At 41.8% G+C, this 19,747-nt stretch overlaps 1 protein-coding gene across 1 annotated transcript; it reads right to left on the minus strand.

Annotated features, from left to right (window-relative positions):
- Nucleotides 1-2,454: 2,454 nt before the first annotated feature.
- LOC307133859 (patr class I histocompatibility antigen, A-5 alpha chain-like) lies at nucleotides 2,455-19,563 on the minus strand. Its single transcript, XM_079829164.1, has 6 exons — nucleotides 19,398-19,563; nucleotides 15,968-16,201; nucleotides 15,618-15,884; nucleotides 11,899-12,177; nucleotides 3,893-4,009; nucleotides 2,455-3,695 (listed from the first exon to the last, which is right to left on the minus strand). Exons 1-6 carry the CDS (start codon nucleotides 19,501-19,503, stop codon nucleotides 3,559-3,561), a joined length of 1,140 nt encoding a protein of 379 aa, XP_079685290.1. The 5' UTR covers nucleotides 19,504-19,563; the 3' UTR covers nucleotides 2,455-3,558.
- Between the last annotated feature and the right edge of the window lie 184 nt (nucleotides 19,564-19,747).

Here is a 19,747-nt window from a genome sequence, read left to right on the forward strand (position 1 = left end):
TGGTGTTGCCAAGCAAGGACGAAGACATGACATTCCTCGATAAGATTGTGTCTGTATGTTGTGCTCTGACAAACATGAGCCCTAGCGTTGTGCTTAAATAAATGTGCATTAAATACAGCCATAAGTGTCTGTTGCATCCATACCCACAATCTTCACAATAAATATACTTAAATCAGTATAATGTGCAAAAGCAAGAAGTGTCACGCAATCGCAATAACCGTATAATGTGCAAAAGCAAGAAGTGTCACACAATCGCAATAACCGTATAATGTGCAAAAGCAAGAAGTGTCACACAATCGCAATAACCGTATAATGTGCAAAAGCAAGAAGTGTCACACAATCAGATATTTTTCAGTGTTTATTTGCAAGTAGTGCAACCTGAGAACACAGAACGATGCAGAATGCTTCAAGGTAAAAGGTTAACGTTACATAGGCTTCATGGTCTGCAGCTCCTGAACCCATCCATTTGTGAACTGCAAATTTCATATGAATCCAAACCGTTAATAGTTCCAATTTTGTCCATATACCGGTCCCTGGCTTCCCTATTTAACGTATCCCGGTAAATTCCACATCCTTTTCGGGATTTTAACATAGTTTTTCTTTCTACCAACTCTGCTTCTCCTCGTTCGATTTGCTGTATGTTTACATTCGCGAGGCCATCAACATGGCCGCCACATCCCAGAATGCAACGCAGCGCCCGAGCTCTATTAGCAGAGAGAGACAGACCCTAAATAATCATTACCTTCACCGTAATACACTGTACTGTCATTCAGTTCACACATCACTGCTGCCCTGATAGTGATACCACAACACTTAATTTGGGAAAATATTGTTTTGTATAATTTTTTTATTAGGAAAAAGTCATAAATAAATCACCACTGAATGTGGTGACGGTAAACTGTATTCCAGTGAAGATTGACTGTTTTTGTAGTAACGCTTTTTAACGGTTGGGCACTTTGCAGACGGTCCCTTACTATAGGCTACTTACTCTGAAGTAGAAATCAATTTCTGTGCTACAACCATAGACTGTAAAAAAATATGGATGTAGTGTCCGTGACGTCACCCATAGGATTCTGATGAGCCGTTCTGAAGCGCAAAGTAGGGACGAGCCATCTTGGCAGCGCGTCATCGCGCGTCACTCCCGGATAACAGAAAATGGGCAAAAAGGCGGGACGTGGGCGGAGCTTAAGTGACGCGATGACTAACAGACAGCAGATAAATGGCTATCCACCTGTCACTCGAAATGGCCACGCCCTTAATTATGCAGAATTTTAAGGCTTTATATAATGTAAACGAATGAGTTATAAAAAAATTCACCCCCCTCACAGTTGTCATGAAGGGCAAAATGAGCCGTATAGACCAAAAGCACAATTTGTACCAGACTGTAAACATGTTTTATTCTGCTCTAAAGTTGGCCATTTTAACATGGGGCTCAATGAGATTCTGCTCCCTTCTGGATCCTGTCCCTAGCGGCCAGTCGATGAATTACAGTTTGAGGCACTTCCGTATTGGCTTCAAGAGAAACTGCGGGAGGTTGCCGCTTGGCTACAACTTTTAACTTGCCCATATTGGATGTCACAATATATGTCCCATGTAATCAAAAGGTGAAACGATATTAAAAACATGTGCAAGCAAACTCAGAAGGTTTAGAAGCCGTGTATTTCTCTGAGTGTTATAAATCTCTCATTATTTTGTGACTCCAGGTAAGATTTGTATATTTAATAAACGTTATTTTCTGTGCCAGTCGTATTTTTGACACAAAATGTAACTGTAACAGCACTTCTTTTTCATTTTCAGCTAACGTTAATGTACATTCAATTTGACCAAGCAGAGCCAAATCTACATTTAATTGAAGCAAACGCGAAGAGATGAAGATACTGCCCATTGTGCCCAAGTAGAAATCAACTTTAACTTGCCCATTTTGGATGTCACAATACCTAACCTGTCCCGTGTAATCAAAAGGTGAAAATGTTTGCTGAAACGATATTAAAACATGTGTAAGCAAACTCAGAAGGTTTATAAGCCGTGTATTTCTCTGCGGATCAGAGTTCAGACACATGAGCTTACCTCTGTGTTTACTTTGATGCGCTTCACTGAGACAAGCGTGAAACATCCAAACAACCCCTATAAAGATCATGTTCAGACTTGTGAACCATTTTTAGACTTGTGTCCTAGAGTATAGCCTACATTACAGATGAACTGTAAGCGTCTCTTCCTCACATGACTGAACAAAAAAAATGTTGAACTTTTGTTTTTTATCAGTTTTGAGTCTGATGACAACATGAGGGCGTGGTTTGTTCGCAAAGCCTATGAGCAGTTTTAAAGTTTTAAAAGCGTCACGATCGCACAGGAGCCATCGATAAGTTTGTTTCCTTTATAAAACAATTCAATTATGCTCCTTATTTAATATCTTTATTTGAACCCCTCCCCCTGGTTTATAATTTTTTTATTTTTGTGTTGTAACTGTTAACATTGTATTAATGACTCTAGTTTTGTGTATGTATTTTTGTATTGTTAAGATTCATAATAAAAAAAAGTAAAAAAAAAAAGTTTGTTTCATTTATACACACACACACACACACACACACAGTCAAAGGTTTGTAAACTACTATTTTGATTGTTTTTGAAAAATGTCTCTTCTGCTCACCAAGGCTGCATTTACGTTATTAAAAATACAAAGAAATCTGTAATATTGTGAAATATTATTAAAATGTAAAAAACAGTTTTAATGAATTATTTTAATTATTTATGAATTATTTTTTGAAAATAAAATAAAAAAGCTCTGTAAACAATTGACAATATAAGTGTGTCCCATTGGGTAATCAACAGTTCCACACACACTTGCAGTCTTCAGACCCATGAACACTTGGGCCAAATGGAAATACGTTGTGTAAGTAGACAAGTGGTCAAGTGCAAAGACCAAAAGAGTGTGTATTTCGACCGGGCATTGGAATTGAACTTCTTCCTGATAAATTAAACCAGTTAAATTGCATTTGTAGCCATCACCTATAAACCACAAACTGTTCCCATATCAGTCCAGTGTGTAACTCCATCATCACTGAGCTCTTGATCAAAACACTGACTATAGAGGTGGGTCATGTGACTGATGTGGAGATATCTGTGTGAGGAGATGATGGTTTATTCTCCTACAGTCTGTAACAATTGTGGCGGGAGGAGCAAACGACAGACAGTGGGTGTGGCTTCAGGCTTCGAGGAGGCGTTTATTAACATTAATAAACTTTTAAAAAAATATTCAAAAAGGCGAATGAAATGTCCAACAAAACAGGGGATCTGGTGTCCTCGGCGTGCCAGGGAATCGTGAAGGAAGGGCAGTGATCCGATAGGATGGGTCCAGGTAAGGGCTGGGGTCTGACGGCCACACACACTTCTCTCTTCGGTCTGAGGCGTGAGGACACGTCAGAACCAGCTTATTCTGATCATCAGGAGCTTCATCAGGCGTCTTTAGGCCACGGTAACTAAGGGGAATAACGGCCCAGCATCCTAGCCTGTCAGCCCCTCATGGGACTGCCGCAAAAAAAACCATAATAAAACAGAACATTAATGTCCCAGGCCTGTTCCTCTCCCATCCTTCACAGTCATCGCTCGTCCTGCTCCCGATCGAAGCTCATCCATGAGAGCTAATTCTCGGTTCTCTTCTTCATCTTCTTTCTTCCAAAGCATATAAGGCCTATAAACTTTGTGTACAAACAGATTTCACGTCACAATTCTCATTTGTTATAGATCTTGTTTATGTCCTTCAATCTCATCATCATCAAACTCTTTACTAGTTTATATTTTTTCAGTATATACACACTGTCATCACACAGTCTTTAAAACTATGATGTTTAAAATCAAGACATTTAAGCAACAGTGTTCAATATTTAGAACTCACCTTTTGAACTTATCAATAGGCAAAGACACCAAAGACACACAATGAGAACTAAAGGTAGAGCTACAGTTAAATATCCGACATTCTGAGATTCTGTTTCACAGTCGGCACAATTTCCAACTGCAAAAAAATAAAAACACAAATATTGTAGCCTAAATGAGTGTTATCACGTTCTCTTTCTACATACTGAGTGACTTGTATTAAGATTCAAATGTTAATAATGCAGAAGCAGTGTTACTGTATAAAGTCAGATCTTCACATATTGTAAAAAAGGCTATGGTTTGCTGTCACTAACCTCTCTCTCATAATTCTCCCTCCGTATTCTGAGGCACACACGCATACACAACACCTTGCCTGAGCCAATCAGCAGCCGGACACATGACCATGTGATCTCCCCCACCCTCACAGAGACGATAGTTCAGTGCAGCGGGACACGGGAGACAGCTCGCGGAAGTTAGGCTGAAGTTTAATAACTGTTAGAATATCGCCTTTTGAGTCAAAGTTTTGTGCGTGTATGCAGAAGTAAGTGTGCAATATTTAATTATATAGACGATGAGAACTGATGAGAACTGTATTCGTTCCTGTAAACAACTTGATATGCACGTGAGGTAACGATGTATATGTATGCGTGTGTTCATGGCTATAACTCGATATATTGTAGGTTAGTGTACATATCGCTATTATTTCCGAGCTACAGTTATCCTTGTTGTTGTTATTAATACATGTTATATGCCGGCTTGATGCAAGGTTCTCAGTGTTTTTCTTTATACATAACGGGGAAATAGATGTAAACAATTGATGTGCTGCTCTTACAGAGTTTTGCAGCACTAACCAGGTGTCAGGTTACATCTGTGCACGTGCCATAATTTAAGAATTACAGCTTGCTTCATGTTTGCTATTTGATTTTGGGGATAATTTATTGTCCTGTATTGTTGACAATCTGTTTAATTATTGTAATTCATCCGTATTATCCATATTATTATTATTATATATATATTCATGTTTATGTTCCTGTTTTTACTTTATAGAAAACCACATTAACACATTAATACTATCCAACCAGCCAGTCTGTTGAGTGGTGTCAATAAATGGGTTATTCCCAGGAAACACTTGAATCTTCGTGTGGTCTCTAACCGGATCCTCTTTGGTGGGTCAGCCCCCTGAGCTGGCAACTTGGTGTATAGAGTGACGAGCCACTTAAACCCACAATCATTTTTTCATGGTCCTTCGAGCCGGATTGTGGATTTACCAAAGAGATAGAAGATGTCACACTCTGCAGATGATGAGCCAACTGTGCGAGTCAGGAGGAAGTCTGTCCTTCCCGCACGTTACAATGAGTATGATCTCACTGGCTTCGCCATCCATAAACCTGTTTCACAACCCATGTCACCACTCACTCATTCAACCAGACTGGCTGACGGCGATGAAGCAGAGGAAGGCGCAAAAGGTTTTACTCAGCTGCTACCAGGTTATGAGGCTGACAGTCCACTACAGTGGTCCGATGAGGAGTGTGAATCCGCATCAGACATTGTACGGAGAGATAATAAAGATCTCCGCCAAGCCCTGTATATGATACAGCAGGAAAGGGACACAGTGCAGAGCGCTAATGACCAATATGCAAAAGAGCTTTCTCAGCTCAAGCAACAAATGAAGCAACTACAAATTCAAATGGACCATCAACGTCCTGGAAGTCAGCCCCTTGAGCATGTCATCCCTCCGAGGCAGTATAGCTCCAGTCCTATACCTGCACCACGTGCTCAGTCACACGAACATTCTGGTGATACTGGTTTCAGACCTGTACCAGCTCCACGTCTCAAACTTCAAAGGGAGCATCAGACTGATGACAAGCTTCGAAGACTTCCACAACGCCCAACTCCAGCATCAGCTTCCATTATTAAACAGAGCTCCTCCTACCATTATATGCCTCAAGGGGGTCAGCGATCAGAGGTGCATTACTCTCACAGACATGACCCCTCAAATTCTCCATACGGGGACTCCCAAGACCCTGTCAGGCGCCGGTCACTTACTCCATCACCTCCCCCTGAACAGGAACTGATGTATCGAGGTCCAACTCCCACGATTCCTGACTTCATACATCCTAACCCAAGAGAGTTCTCACGATTGAAAATTGCTCTGGAAAATATCCTCCCAGCTCATGCAACAGAACGGTTCAAATTTCAGATACTGATGGAACATCTGAAATTAGAGGAGGCTCTACTAGTTGCTGACTCATACTGCCATTCGCAACACCCTTACACCAGGACAATGGCTGCTTTAGACCAGCAGTATGGCCAGCCACATCAACTAGCTCTACAACGGATTGCAGAGTTAATGGATAGCCCAAACATTGCTAGTGGAGACCAGAAAGCCTTTCGACTTTTCGCTCTCAAAGTCCGTTCCCTGGTTGGCATGTTGGAGCAATTAGGCAGGAAGGGCACGTTCGAGTTACAATGTGGGTCTCATGTGTCTCGGCTGCTTGGGAAGCTTCCACACGACCTGAGATCAGGGTTTAGGAGGTTTGCACATCCGCATAGTGTACCCATTCCTACACTTCTGGATTTCGCAGAATGGTTGGAGTTTGAAATCCAAGTTCAAGAGGACACTACAAGGTATGCAAGCAATCAACGTAGGGGGCCTTTGACACGATCGAGAGAGACTATCCGAGACTCTAAGCCAGCTGCTAAAAGCACCACAATCTTTCTGGGCACTGAGAAGGTGATGTCTGAGTCTACACCGTCTGCTCCATCATCTAGGACTTCTCTGAGTCCCTATTGCCCCTACTGTGACAACAGTAAGCACTCCCTCAACAACTGTACCAACTTCAGGCAGCTTACTAAAGACCAGAAACGAAGCTGGATCAAAGACAACAACAGATGCTGGCGCTGTGGTAGAACTCATAAGTCAGCAGAATGTAACTTAAAAATGCGTTGCAGACAGTGTAGCAGCCGACACCTCATGGCTCTGCACGACATCAGTGCTGGGAAACCAGAGAATCCAAGGCCTGTTCAAGATGAAACTGCTGATACCAACACCTGTCTGCTCAACACCATGAATGAGATTCTCCTGATTCATAAGCCACCTTGCAGCCGAAAGGTCCTACTTAAAATCTGCAAAGTGATTCTCAGAAACGGAAAGAAAAGGATGAACGCATATGCAATCCAGGATGATGGATCTGAGAGAACTATCCTCCTCCATAGTGCAGCTCAGCAGTTGGGCCTCAAAGGCCAGCCCGAAGACCTTACGCTTAGAACAGTCAGGCAAGAGTTACAGGTTCTCAAAGGAGCAGCAGTCTCATTTACGATCTCCCCAATTGCTCAGCCTACTAAACGGTATCACATCAAAGGTGCCTTTACTGCTCAACAGCTAAGCCTAGCAGAGCACTCACACCCAGTGAAGAATCTGAGGGAGAGATATCGGCACCTTAAAGGGCTTCCACTGCATGATTTTGAAGCGGTCTGTCCTGTGCTGCTCATTGGGTCGGATTACCTCCATCTGATTACTCCTGTGGAACCAGTAAGGCTAGGCCCTCCTGGGGGACCAGCAGCAATAAAGACACGTCTTGGTTGGACGTTACAAGGCCCTGTCCAACATTTGCGGAAGGACTTGACTGAACAGCACTGTTTCTTCACTTCAGTTTCGTTCCCAGAATCAGATCTCTTCAAGCAAGTGGAGAAATTATGGCAGATGGATATACTGCCCTGGCGCAATGAAAAGACTTGCATCAGATCCAGACTGGACCAGGAGTCTGTGGAACTTCTGGAAAGGAAGACAGTAAGGGTTGAGGTGGATGGTGTCAAGCGATATGCAACCCCTCTCTTGCGGGTCAAGAATATGCCCGAACTCAAAGCACCCAAAGAAGCAGTCTTGTCACAGCTGAGGGCCACTGAAAGGAGACTGACAAAGATGCCACAGCAAGCAGCCGCTTATACATCAGAGATTTCAAAATTGGAACAAGCAGGCTATGTTAATAAATTGCCACAGAACGCTGAGTCAGACTCTTCTTGCTCCTGGTACATCCCGCATCACATGGTGCAGCACAATGGGAAAAACAGGATTGTCTTCAACTGCTCATTCCAATATCACGGACAAAACCTGAATGAGCTTTTGCTCCCTGGACCAGTGTTGGGGCCATCCCTACTTGCTGTGCTACTCAGATTTAGGGAACATTCGGTGGCAGTCAGCAGCGACATCAAGGGGATGTTCCACCAAATTAGACTGCTCCCAGAAGACAAACCGCTCTTGCGCTTTCTCTGGAGAGATCTAAACTTACAGGAACTACCCAGCGTGTATGAATGGCAAGTCCTTCCTTTTGGGACTACCTGTAGCCCCTGCTGTGCCGTTTTTGCACTCCAGAAACACGTACTTGACCATAGCCAGCCTGGAGAGGATGTCCACAATTCCGTGCTGAAATCTTTTTATGTGGACAACTGCCTCCAAAGTTTCACCTCAGCAGAAGAAGCAAAAGGTTTCGTTAACAGAATAAGGAACCTGCTTGCAGATGGAGGCTTTGAGTTGAGGCAGTGGTCCAGCAATGTCCCTTCAACGATAAGTCACTTGCCCCATGATGCCATATCAGACAGTGCAGAACTCTGGATCTCACAAGGCCAAACAGACAGTCAGGAGTCGACATTGGGGCTCCTCTGGAACCATCAGGCTGACACAATCTCCTACAAATACCGTGCCAAGGACAGTAGTAAGACTACCATGCGCAATATATACAGAATCCTGGCCAGCCAGTACGACCCGTTGGGTTACCTCATCCCTTATACCACTCGTGCCAAGATCATTGTACAAAGACTCTGGGACAAGAAACGGGATTGGGATGATCCACACTTGCCCGCAGATCTGCTACGAACTTGGACCGAATGGGAGGAGGAGCTACCTGCCCTACAGAATATAGTTCTTCCTCGGTGCTACTGTAGCCCCACCAAAGACACCAAAACGAGTCTACGGGACATACATGTTTTCTGTGATGCCTCTGAACGAGCATATGGCTCGGTGGCATATCTTCGGACTGAGGACCAACACGGACAAGCAGAGGTAGCCTTCCTAACAGCAAGATCACGTGTAGCGCCCAAAAAACAACAATCCATTCCCCGACTAGAATTGTGCGCTGCATTGACCGGAGCTCAACTTGCTAAAGTGCTCAACACTGAGTTGAACCTGTCAATACGTCACATAATCTTGTGGACGGACTCCACCACTGTCCTAACATGGTTACAATCTGACTCTTGCCGATTCAAAGTATTTGTAGGGACTCGGGTAGCAGAGATCCAAGATCTCACAGAGCAACACATCTGGCGATACGTACCCTCCGCAAGCAATCCAGCCGATGACATCACTCGGGGAAAGAGTCTACTCGAGCTCAACACGGGAAGCCGCTGGTGCAAAGGACCGCTGTTCCTGAAAGATCCACCCAATCTGTGGCCTGAATGCCCCAGTCCAGAGATAATAGAAAATAAAGAACTGCGCAAGTCTGATTCCAGTATTCTGGTCTGCTTCACATCCTCTGATTTCAATCAGTTTAAGACTCTCCAGGAGCTAATCGAGTCCATGGCTCTTCAAGGGGCGGCCGATGGTAAGCCCACAGCCAGTGACTACAGAAGTGCTGAGGTTAGTGTTTTGCAGCAAGCACAACAAGAATGCTTTTCATCAGACTTGGAACAACTACGGACCGGTAAACCACTGGCCCGCAACAGTCGTCTAAAAGCACTGGCCCCAGAAGTCGATGTAGAAACTAACTTAATCAGAGTTGGTGGACGTTTACGGCATAGTCCCTACCTTGAACCTGACAACATGCACCCTATAGTACTGGACCCGAGGCATCCCATCACTAAACTTATCATCCAAAGTTATGATTCTAAACTTTGCCATCCAGGGCCCGAGAGGGTTTTTGCTGAACTCCGTCGAAAGTACTGGGTTCTGCGTGGTAGAGAAGCCGTTAAGAATCTACAGCGAGAGTGTGCACAGTGCCAAAAATGGAGAAAAAAACCAGAGGTACCTAGAATGGCGGACCTTCCCCCAGCAAGACTGCGTCTCTTTAAGCCCGCCTTTTACTCCACTGGTGTGGACTGCTTTGGTCCCTATACTGTCAGAACGGGTCGACGAAATGAGAAGAAATGGGGGATAATATTCAAATGCCTCACCACAAGAGCAGTATACATCGATATCATTCATAGTCTGGAAAGTGACTCCTTCCTTATGGCTCTCAGGCGGTTCACGGCTAGACGAGGAAAACCCCACGAGCTCTTGTCAGATCAAGGCACAAACTTCAGGGGAGGCGAAAGAGAGCTAAAGGAAGCTTTTGCAGCCCTTGTTCCAGATCTCCAGAGCCAGTTGGCTAAACAGCAGATTGAGTTTCATTTTAACCCTCCAAACGCGCCACACTTTGGAGGTTGCTGGGAGCGAGAGATTCGCTCTTTGAAAAACGCATTGATGGTTACTCTAGGAGCTCAATCAGTGACTTTTGAGGTCCTTCAAACTGTGCTGGTGGAGATTGAAGGAATTTTGAACTCCAAACCACTGGGATATACATCATCTAATGTTTTGGATCCTAACCCCATTACTCCAAATTGTCTCCTGATGGGGCGGCCAGATACTTCACTTCCACTGACAGTATACCCTCAGTCTGAGCTGGTCAGCCGGCGTCGATGGCGTCATAGTCAAATTCTTGCGGACCAATTCTGGAGACACTTCCTTAAATTCTACCTCCCTGGCCTTCAAAGCCGTCAAAAATGGCAAAATGACACTCCAGACATCCAGGTTGGCACCACGGTGCTGATTGTTGATCCTCAACTACCCAGAGCTCTATGGCCTGTGGGAAAGGTGTCAGAAATTTTGCCTGGACCTGATACCAGAGTGAGAACAGCAAAGGTTCAGGTGGGAGAAAAAACGTACACTCGGCCAGTCGCACGCCTTATACAATTACCTGCCATCCCTGACTAATTTAATTGTAAACCCCATAGTAGAATAGAAGCCTTTTTCTAGATGTACATATTTCCTTGTGTAAATCTGGGGGCGGCTGTAAAAAAGGCTATGGTTTGCTGTCACTAACCTCTCTCTCATAATTCTCCCTCCGTATTCTGAGGCACACACGCATACACAACACCTTGCCTGAGCCAATCAGCAGCCGGACACATGACCATGTGATCTCCCCCACCCTCACAGAGACGATAGTTCAGTGCAGCGGGACACGGGAGACAGCTCGCGGAAGTTAGGCTGAAGTTTAATAACTGTTAGAATATCGCCTTTTGAGTCAAAGTTTTGTGCGTGTATGCAGAAGTAAGTGTGCAATATTTAATTATATAGACGATGAGAACTGATGAGAACTGTATTCGTTCCTGTAAACAACTTGATATGCACGTGAGGTAACGATGTATATGTATGCGTGTGTTCATGGCTATAACTCGCTATATTGTAGGTTAGTGTACATATCGCTATTATTTCCGAGCTACAGTTATCCTTGTTGTTGTTATTAATACATGTTATATGCCGGCTTGATGCAAGGTTCTCAGTGTTTTTCTTTATACATAACGGGGAAATAGATGTAAACAATAGTTGTGCTGCTCTTACAGAGTTTTGCAGCACTAACCAGGTGTCAGGTTACATCTGTGCACGTGCCATAATTTAAGAATTACAGCTTGCTTCATGTTTGCTATTTGATTTTGGGGATAATTTATTGTCCTGTATTGTTGACAATCTGTTTAATTATTGTAATTCATCCGTATTATCCATATTATTATTATTATATATATATTCATGTTTATGTTCCTGTTTTTACTTTATAGAAAACCACATTAACACATTAATACTATCCAACCAGCCAGTCTGTTGAGTGGTGTCAATAAATGGGTTATTCCCAGGAAACACTTGAATCTTCGTGTGGTCTCTAACCGGATCCTCTTTGGTGGGTCAGCCCCCTGAGCTGGCAACTTGGTGTATAGAGTGACGAGCCACTTAAACCCACAATCATTTTTTCACATATTCACTCAATTTATGATCATATTTACCCCATTTAGCTAAAGCTGGTTTTCTCAGACTGCTGTGAATGACCCGACAGTCATAAGATCCTCTATGGTTTCTGTTGATCTTCACACTGGTTCTCATCTGAAAGGTTTGATCATGGTTTGGTCTGATTCCAGAAGATGTTTTATCCTTAAGTTTAGTTCTGCTCCTTCTAATGAACATCTGAACATCTCTGGGGTAGAAACCAGTGGCCAGACACGTCAGAACCAGCTTATTCTGATCACCAGGAGCTTTACTCGCAAACATGTGAACATCTGGAGAACCTGGAGATGAAAATAATAATGCAATTAACAAACATTTACAAATAATTTGGTTCTTTGTGTAAAAACAATTCTTCATATTCATTAAAAATGTGCATACATTAACACTAGGGGTGTAACGATTCATCTACTACATCGATGTATCGATTTATTTTCCTACGATCTAACTACATCGATCTGTGCTCGGCAAGTTGGCCTTCCGGACGACATATATCGATCTAACATCGTTTTAAAAGGTAATCAATCGATTGTATCGATCATAGGAAATAACGCATTGGATTTAAGCACGTCAGACTTTAAATGGATGTTTTTTCTTAGCACTTTTAATGATAAAGGCGTTAAACGTTACTCGATTCAGTCTGCCTATCTGTGACATCATCGCAACGCACGCACCAGCAGCAGCGCTAAGAAAACAAAACAGCATGGCGGATGGCAGAGGAGAAGCCAACCAGCGAGAAATTATCAAGCCACCAGGAGAAAGAGCTAAGTTAGTAACGTGTTACCTGTACTTTCAACCCTTGCTAAATGTTACCTGTGCATTCCTGACACCAGTGTGCCAGCAGAGCGAGTTTTTAGTACTGCTGGCGACATAGTGAACGCACAGAGAAGTGTTCTGCGGTCAGATCATGTTGATATTTTTGAAAAAGAAATATGTAGAGTCATTGAAGAGTAGTTGGTTACATTTTATCTTTTGTTAAATATTGTTTGTTTATTAAACTGAGAGTAGTAGCAGGTTCAGCCAGTTTATTCAAACTGAAGAAATGTTGGTTGCACTTTATTTTTGATATTAATATTGTATTTGTATTATTTTAATGTTGAAAAACAACAGCAAAAGTAACAGGTACACCTACTATTAATTAAACCTGAAGAGAAGTTAGTTGCACTTTATTTTTGATATTAATATTGTCATATTATTATGTTGGATAACAAAAGCAGAAGTAGCAGGTTAACCTACTGTTGAAATGTTGGTTGCACTTACTGTGCTTTTATTGAAAATGTATTGAATATTGAAAATGAGAGCAGAAAAGGTTAACTTCCTGTTAATTCAACCTAAACTGTTGATTGCACTTTATTCAAATAAAATTTGAATGCATTTGCCATTAATTGTTGTTTACTTGTTTGTTTATATCCATAATTAATTGATACCTGATTCCCTTACAAGAAACAACAGGAATCTTGGAAATTTCACCTGCACTGACCAGTATCCAGATATTTATTTCAGTCACACAATTTTTGGCTAAAAAGTTACTGAATCGATTTCAGGTCACTGAATCGTTTCGGATCGTATCGTTCTAAATGAACCAAAATCGTCCTTGAATCGTATCGACAACCTCAAATCGTGATACGAATCGAATCGTTGTTAAAACGAATCGTTACACCCCTAATTAACACAACCTTCAAATATACACTCTATTGCCAAAAGTATTGTGCCGCCCCTCCAAATCACTGAGTTCAGGTGTTCAATCACTTCATGGCCACAGGTGTATAAATCAAGCTCTAGGCCTGCAGACGCTTCTACACACATTAGTGAGAGAATGGGCCGCTCTCAGGAGCTCAGAGAACTCGAGCGTGGGGCCGTGATCGGTGGACATCTGTGCAATAAGTCCATTCTGGACATTTCCTCACTACTAAATATTCCACGCTCAACTGTTAGTGGTGTTATAACAAAGTGGAAGCAACTCAGCCACGAAGTGAAATCCCAGAGCGGGGTCAGCGCATGCTGAGGGTCACAGAAGTCGCCAACTTTCTGCAGAGTCAAGAGCTCCAGACCTCCAAACTTCTGTGGCCTTCAGATGAGCTCAAGAACAGTGTGTAGAGCTTCATGGAATGGGTTTCCATGGCCGAGCAGCTCATCCAAGCCTTACATCACCAAGTGCAATGCAAAGCGTGGGATGCAGTGGGGTAAAGTGCGCCGCCACTGGACTCTACAGCAGTGAGACGTGTCCTCTGGAGTGACCAATCACGCTTCTCTGTCTGACAATCCCATGGACGAGTCTGGGTTTGGCGGTTGCCAGGAGAACAGGACTTGCCTGACTGCATTGTGCCAAGTGTAAAGTTTAGTGGAGGGGGGGTAATGGGGTGGGGTTTTCAGGGGTTGGCCCCTTAGTTCCAATGAAAGGAGATGGTGGTCCAGTGGGTTAAACCATGGAACTGACATGCAGAAGGTTGCTGGTTCAATCCCAGCAGTCACCACCAGTGTGTCCTTGAGCAAGGCTCTTTACTCCATGTTGCTCCAGGGGGATTGTTCCTGTAATAAGGGCACTGTCGCTTTGGATAAAAGCGTCTGCCAAATGCATAAATGTAAATGTAAATGAAAGGAACTCTTAATGCTTCACCAAGACATTTTGGACAATTTCATGCTCCCAACTTTGTGGGACCAGTTTGGGGACGGACCCTTCCTGTCCCAGCATGACTGACCAGTGCACAGAGCGTCGCTCCATAAAGACACGGATGAGCGAGTTTGGTGTGGAGGAACTTGACTCAACCCGATAGAACAGCTTTGGGATGAATTAGAGCGGAGACTGAGAGCCAGGCCTTCTTGTCCAACATCAGTGCCTGACCTCACAAATGCGCTTCTAGAAGAATCCCCATAAACACACTCCTAAACCTTGAGGAAAGCTTCCCAGAAGAGCTGAAGCTGTTAGAGCTGTGAAGTGTGGGTGACTCCATATTAAACACTACGGATTAAGAATGGGATGGCATTAAAGCTCATGTGCATGTGAAGGCAGGCGTCACAAAACTGTTGCCAATATAATTTATATATATTTCTTAACTGCAATTAAAAGTGTTTCATAATGTGAAGGGCTGCTGATGTGTAACTACAAACCCAGAAAGTTAAATAAAACATTTAAATAAAGATATTTCAACATTTCTGAATGTGTCCTCATCAGTTTTATATTTTCAATATTTAATGATAACCTGCTGAACTTATGTCACACACACACACACACACACACACACACACACACACACACACACACACACACACACACACACACACACACACACACACACACACACACACACACACACACATGTAGTGTTTTCATCTTTTATGGGGACTTTCCATAGGCGTAATGGTTTTTATACCGTACATACCGTATATTATATCCCCCTACACTGCCCCTGCCCCTAAACCTAACCCTCACAGGAGACATTCTGCAATTTTACATTTTCAAAAAACATCACTTAGTCTGATTTATAAGATGTTTTCCTCATGGGGACCTAAAAATGTCCCCACAAGGATGAGGATTTCGGATATTGCTATCTTTGTGGGGACATTTTGTCCCCATAACGTGATGATTACCAGTCCACACACACACACACACACACACACACACACACACACACACACACACACACACACACACACACACACACACACACACACACACACACACACACACACAGGAGCTAATTAATATGATCTGATCAGAACTTACTCTTTTTAGTGTTGATAAACGTTGAGATCCAGTTCCTGCAGGTCTTGAGGAAATATTCGATGACGTGGTTTCGTCCAGTTTGACTGTCCCATTGCTCTTTGGTTCTTTTGGCATTGGGGCTTTTCTCAATCCACTGCATAGTGTCAGAATTAAAGGATATAAGATCCTCTCCATCAAATCCATATTCATCAAAGACAGTCAGATCCACTGATCCATCAGGAAGATTCTCCAGTTTACAGCCAATTATTCTCTGAAGAACATGAAGCTCTACAATCACAGAACAACACTCATGAGAAACTTACAGTAAATATAATGTGTGATCATTAATAAGAGTAAAGCATGAATCTCACCAGAACACTGTGAGTCTGTGCAGTTTGACAGAGTCCTGATCTGATGTATGAACCAGTCTCTAGAATCAGGAGGATCTGCAGGAGCTTCAGTCCAGTCTTCAGTCACAATCCAGACTCTTTCTTCATCACTGAAGTGTGAGATCCGTCTGTCATCATAAACAACTTCAGCACTGAACTCTGGGAATGTGTCTGCTCTGGTCAGGACTGTAAACTTGTAGTGGAGGAAGTGACTCTCTGAAAGAGAGAAACACAAACAACAAACAAAAACACTTCATGTTATTCGGTCAAGGAATCCATTACACCAGTGATCAGATGTTTTAAAGCCACCATGAGATCAACATGGACGTAACTATTTGAAATGTTCATTATTGACCTTACAATAGTAGCAAGAGTTTGACAAGGGCCAAAAAAACTTTTTTCTTCACTACATTGCAAAGCATAATATCAGACTTTCCCCTCCACTTCATTAAAGGAAAAAAATGTGGTTCCTCGCCTCTGGTGCTCTTCGGTCATTTCTCAAATTTTCTGTTTTGAAATCACCCTCATGTCGTTCGACACCCGTCAGACCTCCGTTCATCTTCAGAACACAAATGAAGATATTTTAGTGTAAATCTGATGCTCTGAAAGGCCTCCATTGACACAATGCACGGTTCACTCTCAAGACCCTTAAAAGACACTAAAGACGTCGTTACAAAGTCCATCTCACTACAGTGGCTCAACAATAACTTTATGAATCGGCGAGAATAGTTTTTGTGCGCAAAAAACCCTAAATAATGACTTATATAGTGATGAGGATTTCAAAACACGGCCTCATGAAGCTTCGAAGCGTTATGAATCAGTGAGTCGAATCATGAATCACGAGTCAAGCCGCCAAACTGCTGATTCGGCTCACTGATTCATAACGCTTCGAAGCTTCATGAGGCCGTGTTTTGAAATCGTCATCACTATATAAGTCGTTATTTACGCTGATTCATAAAGTTATTGTAGAAGCACTGTAGTGAGATGGACTTTGTAACGACGTCTTTACTGCCTTTTAAGGGTCTTGAGAGTGAACCGTGCATTGTGTCAATGGAGGCCTTTCAGAGCATCAGATTTACACTAAAATATCTTCATTTGTGTTCTGAAGATGAACAGAGGTCTGACGGGTGTCGAACGACATGAGGGTGAGTAATTAATGACAGAATTTTCATTTTTGGGTGAACTAACCCTTTAAACACACACACACACACACTTATGAACCACTGTAATACAGAGCAAAGTTTTTAGAATATGTGAAATCCATTCAATAATTCAGAAAAAGCCCACAAACGTGAAGGGGTGACACTCTTAAACTTCTCTCTCACACACACAAACTGTGCACTTGGAAGCTCAGGCTTGATCCTTTGCATCTTTCTGAGCATTTTTAAAAACAAAATACATAATTCACATAAAGTGTTATAACTGAATAAATGAATTTTTTTATTTATTTTATTTTTTACAAATTCTGAATAAAAAAATGAGTAGTTAAGTGCTTCCTTGCTTTCTCTTCCTAACACAATGATTAGGTTTGACTGTATACATAATTATTATTATTAATCATTATTAAACCCGTTTAAATCACTATTTCTAACAAAAAAATATCTAAAACTTTATAATAAATAGTCTTTGAGATTTTTTAAATATATATTCAAATCCATAAAAAAATAAAATAAAATAAAAATGTGTTCAAAAGAGAAGTAGGGAATTCTCAAGCCTCTCCATAGAGACCTAGTGATTACACACATGGTTGCATGATTTCTTTAATAATTCCAAAAGAGGGCGCTAATCTGCCTACACTTTACTTTAACCTGAAATACTGTTTAAAAAAATATAAATTAATTAAAAAAGAAAGAAATTGTATTATTTTCAATAGGCCATAATTATTGCATAATTATTCCTAAACCCAATAGAGAATCTTTGGAGGGAACTCAAACTCTGTGTTTCTCAGCGACAGGCCAGAAACCTGACTGATCTAGAGAAGATCTGTGTGGAGGAGTGGGCCAAAATCACTCCTGCAGTGCAAACCTGGTGAAAAACTACAGGAAACTTTTGACCTCTGTAATTGCAAACAAAGGCTACTGTACCAAATATTAACATTGATTTTCTCAAGTGTTCAAATACTTATTTGCAGCTGTATCATACAAATAAATAGTTTAAAAAATCATACATTGTGATTTCTGGATGTTTTTTTGTTAGATTATGTCTCTCACAGTGGACATGCACCTACGATGACAATTTCAGACCCCTCCATGATTTCTAAGTGGGAGAACTTGCAAAATAGCAGAGTGTTCAAATACTTATTTTCCCCACTGTGTGTGTGTGTGTGTGTGTGTGTGTGTGTGTGTGTGTGTGTGTGTGTGTGCGTGTGTACATGTTTTTCTAGCCTGGTGGGGACTTGAACCTGACTGTAGACAGACTCATGGGGACTCGTGTCACCTAAATTGAGGTCCCCACGGGCACAAAAGCTTATAAATCATTCAGAATGAGTTTTTATGAAAATGTAAAAATGCAGAATGTCTCCTGTGAGGGTTAGGTTTAGGGGCAGTGTAAGGGGATAGAAAATACTGTTTGTACAGTATAAAAACCATTACGCCTATGGTGAGTCCCCAGAAGGATAGCGCACCAGACTGTGTGTGTGTGTGTGTGTGTGTGTGTGTGTGTGTGTGTGTGTGTGTGTGTGTGTGTGTGTGTGTGTGTGTGTGTGTGTGTGTGTGTTAAATTAATTAAACATTTTAAATGAACGGTAATGAAGAGCAACTTTTAATGAACAAACATGAACGCACAATATTTGTAATGGAACCCAATCTCACATTAATACAGGCTTATAAACAAACACTGTTTCTCAGCTCAGCTTTTTAACATTACTCTGTATTTTAACTTCCTCATTCATGTCGGAAACTATAAGCAGATCGAGCTTTTGTTCAGCTGCTCATGAGCTCTTCAACAGTTTGAGACTTTTCATGAACCACGAACAGAAACTGCTCAAAATGCCTGAATGTCACAATATAGACCCACATGAAAAAATACTATAGTATATTATAGTAAAATTACTATAATAATAGTGTTTTTGAACCGTACTATAGTAAATATACTAGCCTATACAGTAAATTAACCAAGTGTAGTAAATACTATTATAGCCTATACTAACAATATACTACAATTTACTGTAGTATCTTTACTATAGTATGGTTCAAAAACACTATAGTATTTACTAGAGTAATTTTACTGTAATTTTACTATATTTTATATATTATAGTATTTTTTCATGTGGGGAGGGAAACATCCGCCCCCTTTTTGTGGAACAATAGTCGAAGACATGATTGCTGAAACTATTTAAAATAAAACCTGAAAGCAAACTAACAAGATTTCGTTTCGACATTTGTAGATGAATCAGAAACAAGTGAACTCTTACCTTTCAGCGCATCGCTTAGGCGAGAGAGAAACAGACACAACATTATTTTCACTATAAAGAAAATGTTTTTAAACGAGAGCGTGTGAAACATGTTTGTCCTGAACATAAATACCAAATTGAAAGGGATGAGCTCGAGCTACTTCAAGTGCTCATTTCTCTGTCCAGTGAAAAACTATATTCGCGTGTGGGCGGAGTTTCTGTTTTGTGTTAAAGCGCCACTGGTGATATCAGAGTTGAGGCGTTGCCATAACGCGTTGCTATGGGTTGCGTTGCGTTTTGATTGACAGCTGATTTTCCACTGTTCGGAAACGACTCTCGAGCCAAATATGGTCCTTTCAGAGAGTGTGTGG

This window comes from Gobio gobio (assembly GCF_949357685.1).
Source record: "Gobio gobio genome assembly, chromosome: 11".
NCBI classification, from domain to species: Eukaryota; Metazoa; Chordata; class Actinopteri; order Cypriniformes; family Gobionidae; genus Gobio; species Gobio gobio.

Excerpts from the sequence above, each read along its gene's own strand:
- LOC307133859 (XM_079829164.1), bottom strand. The coding sequence starts at position 19,503 with ATGTTCAGGACAAACATGTTTCACACGCTCTCGTTTAAAAACATTTTC. Across the intron at positions 12,178-15,617 it reads GTTTATCAACACTAAAAAGA|GTTCTCCAGATGTTCACATG; the intron begins GTAAGTTCTGAT and ends TTTCATCTCCAG. Across the intron at positions 4,010-11,898 it reads ACCAGCTTTAGCTAAATGGG|TTGGAAATTGTGCCGACTGT; the intron begins GTAAATATGATC and ends ATTTTTTTGCAG.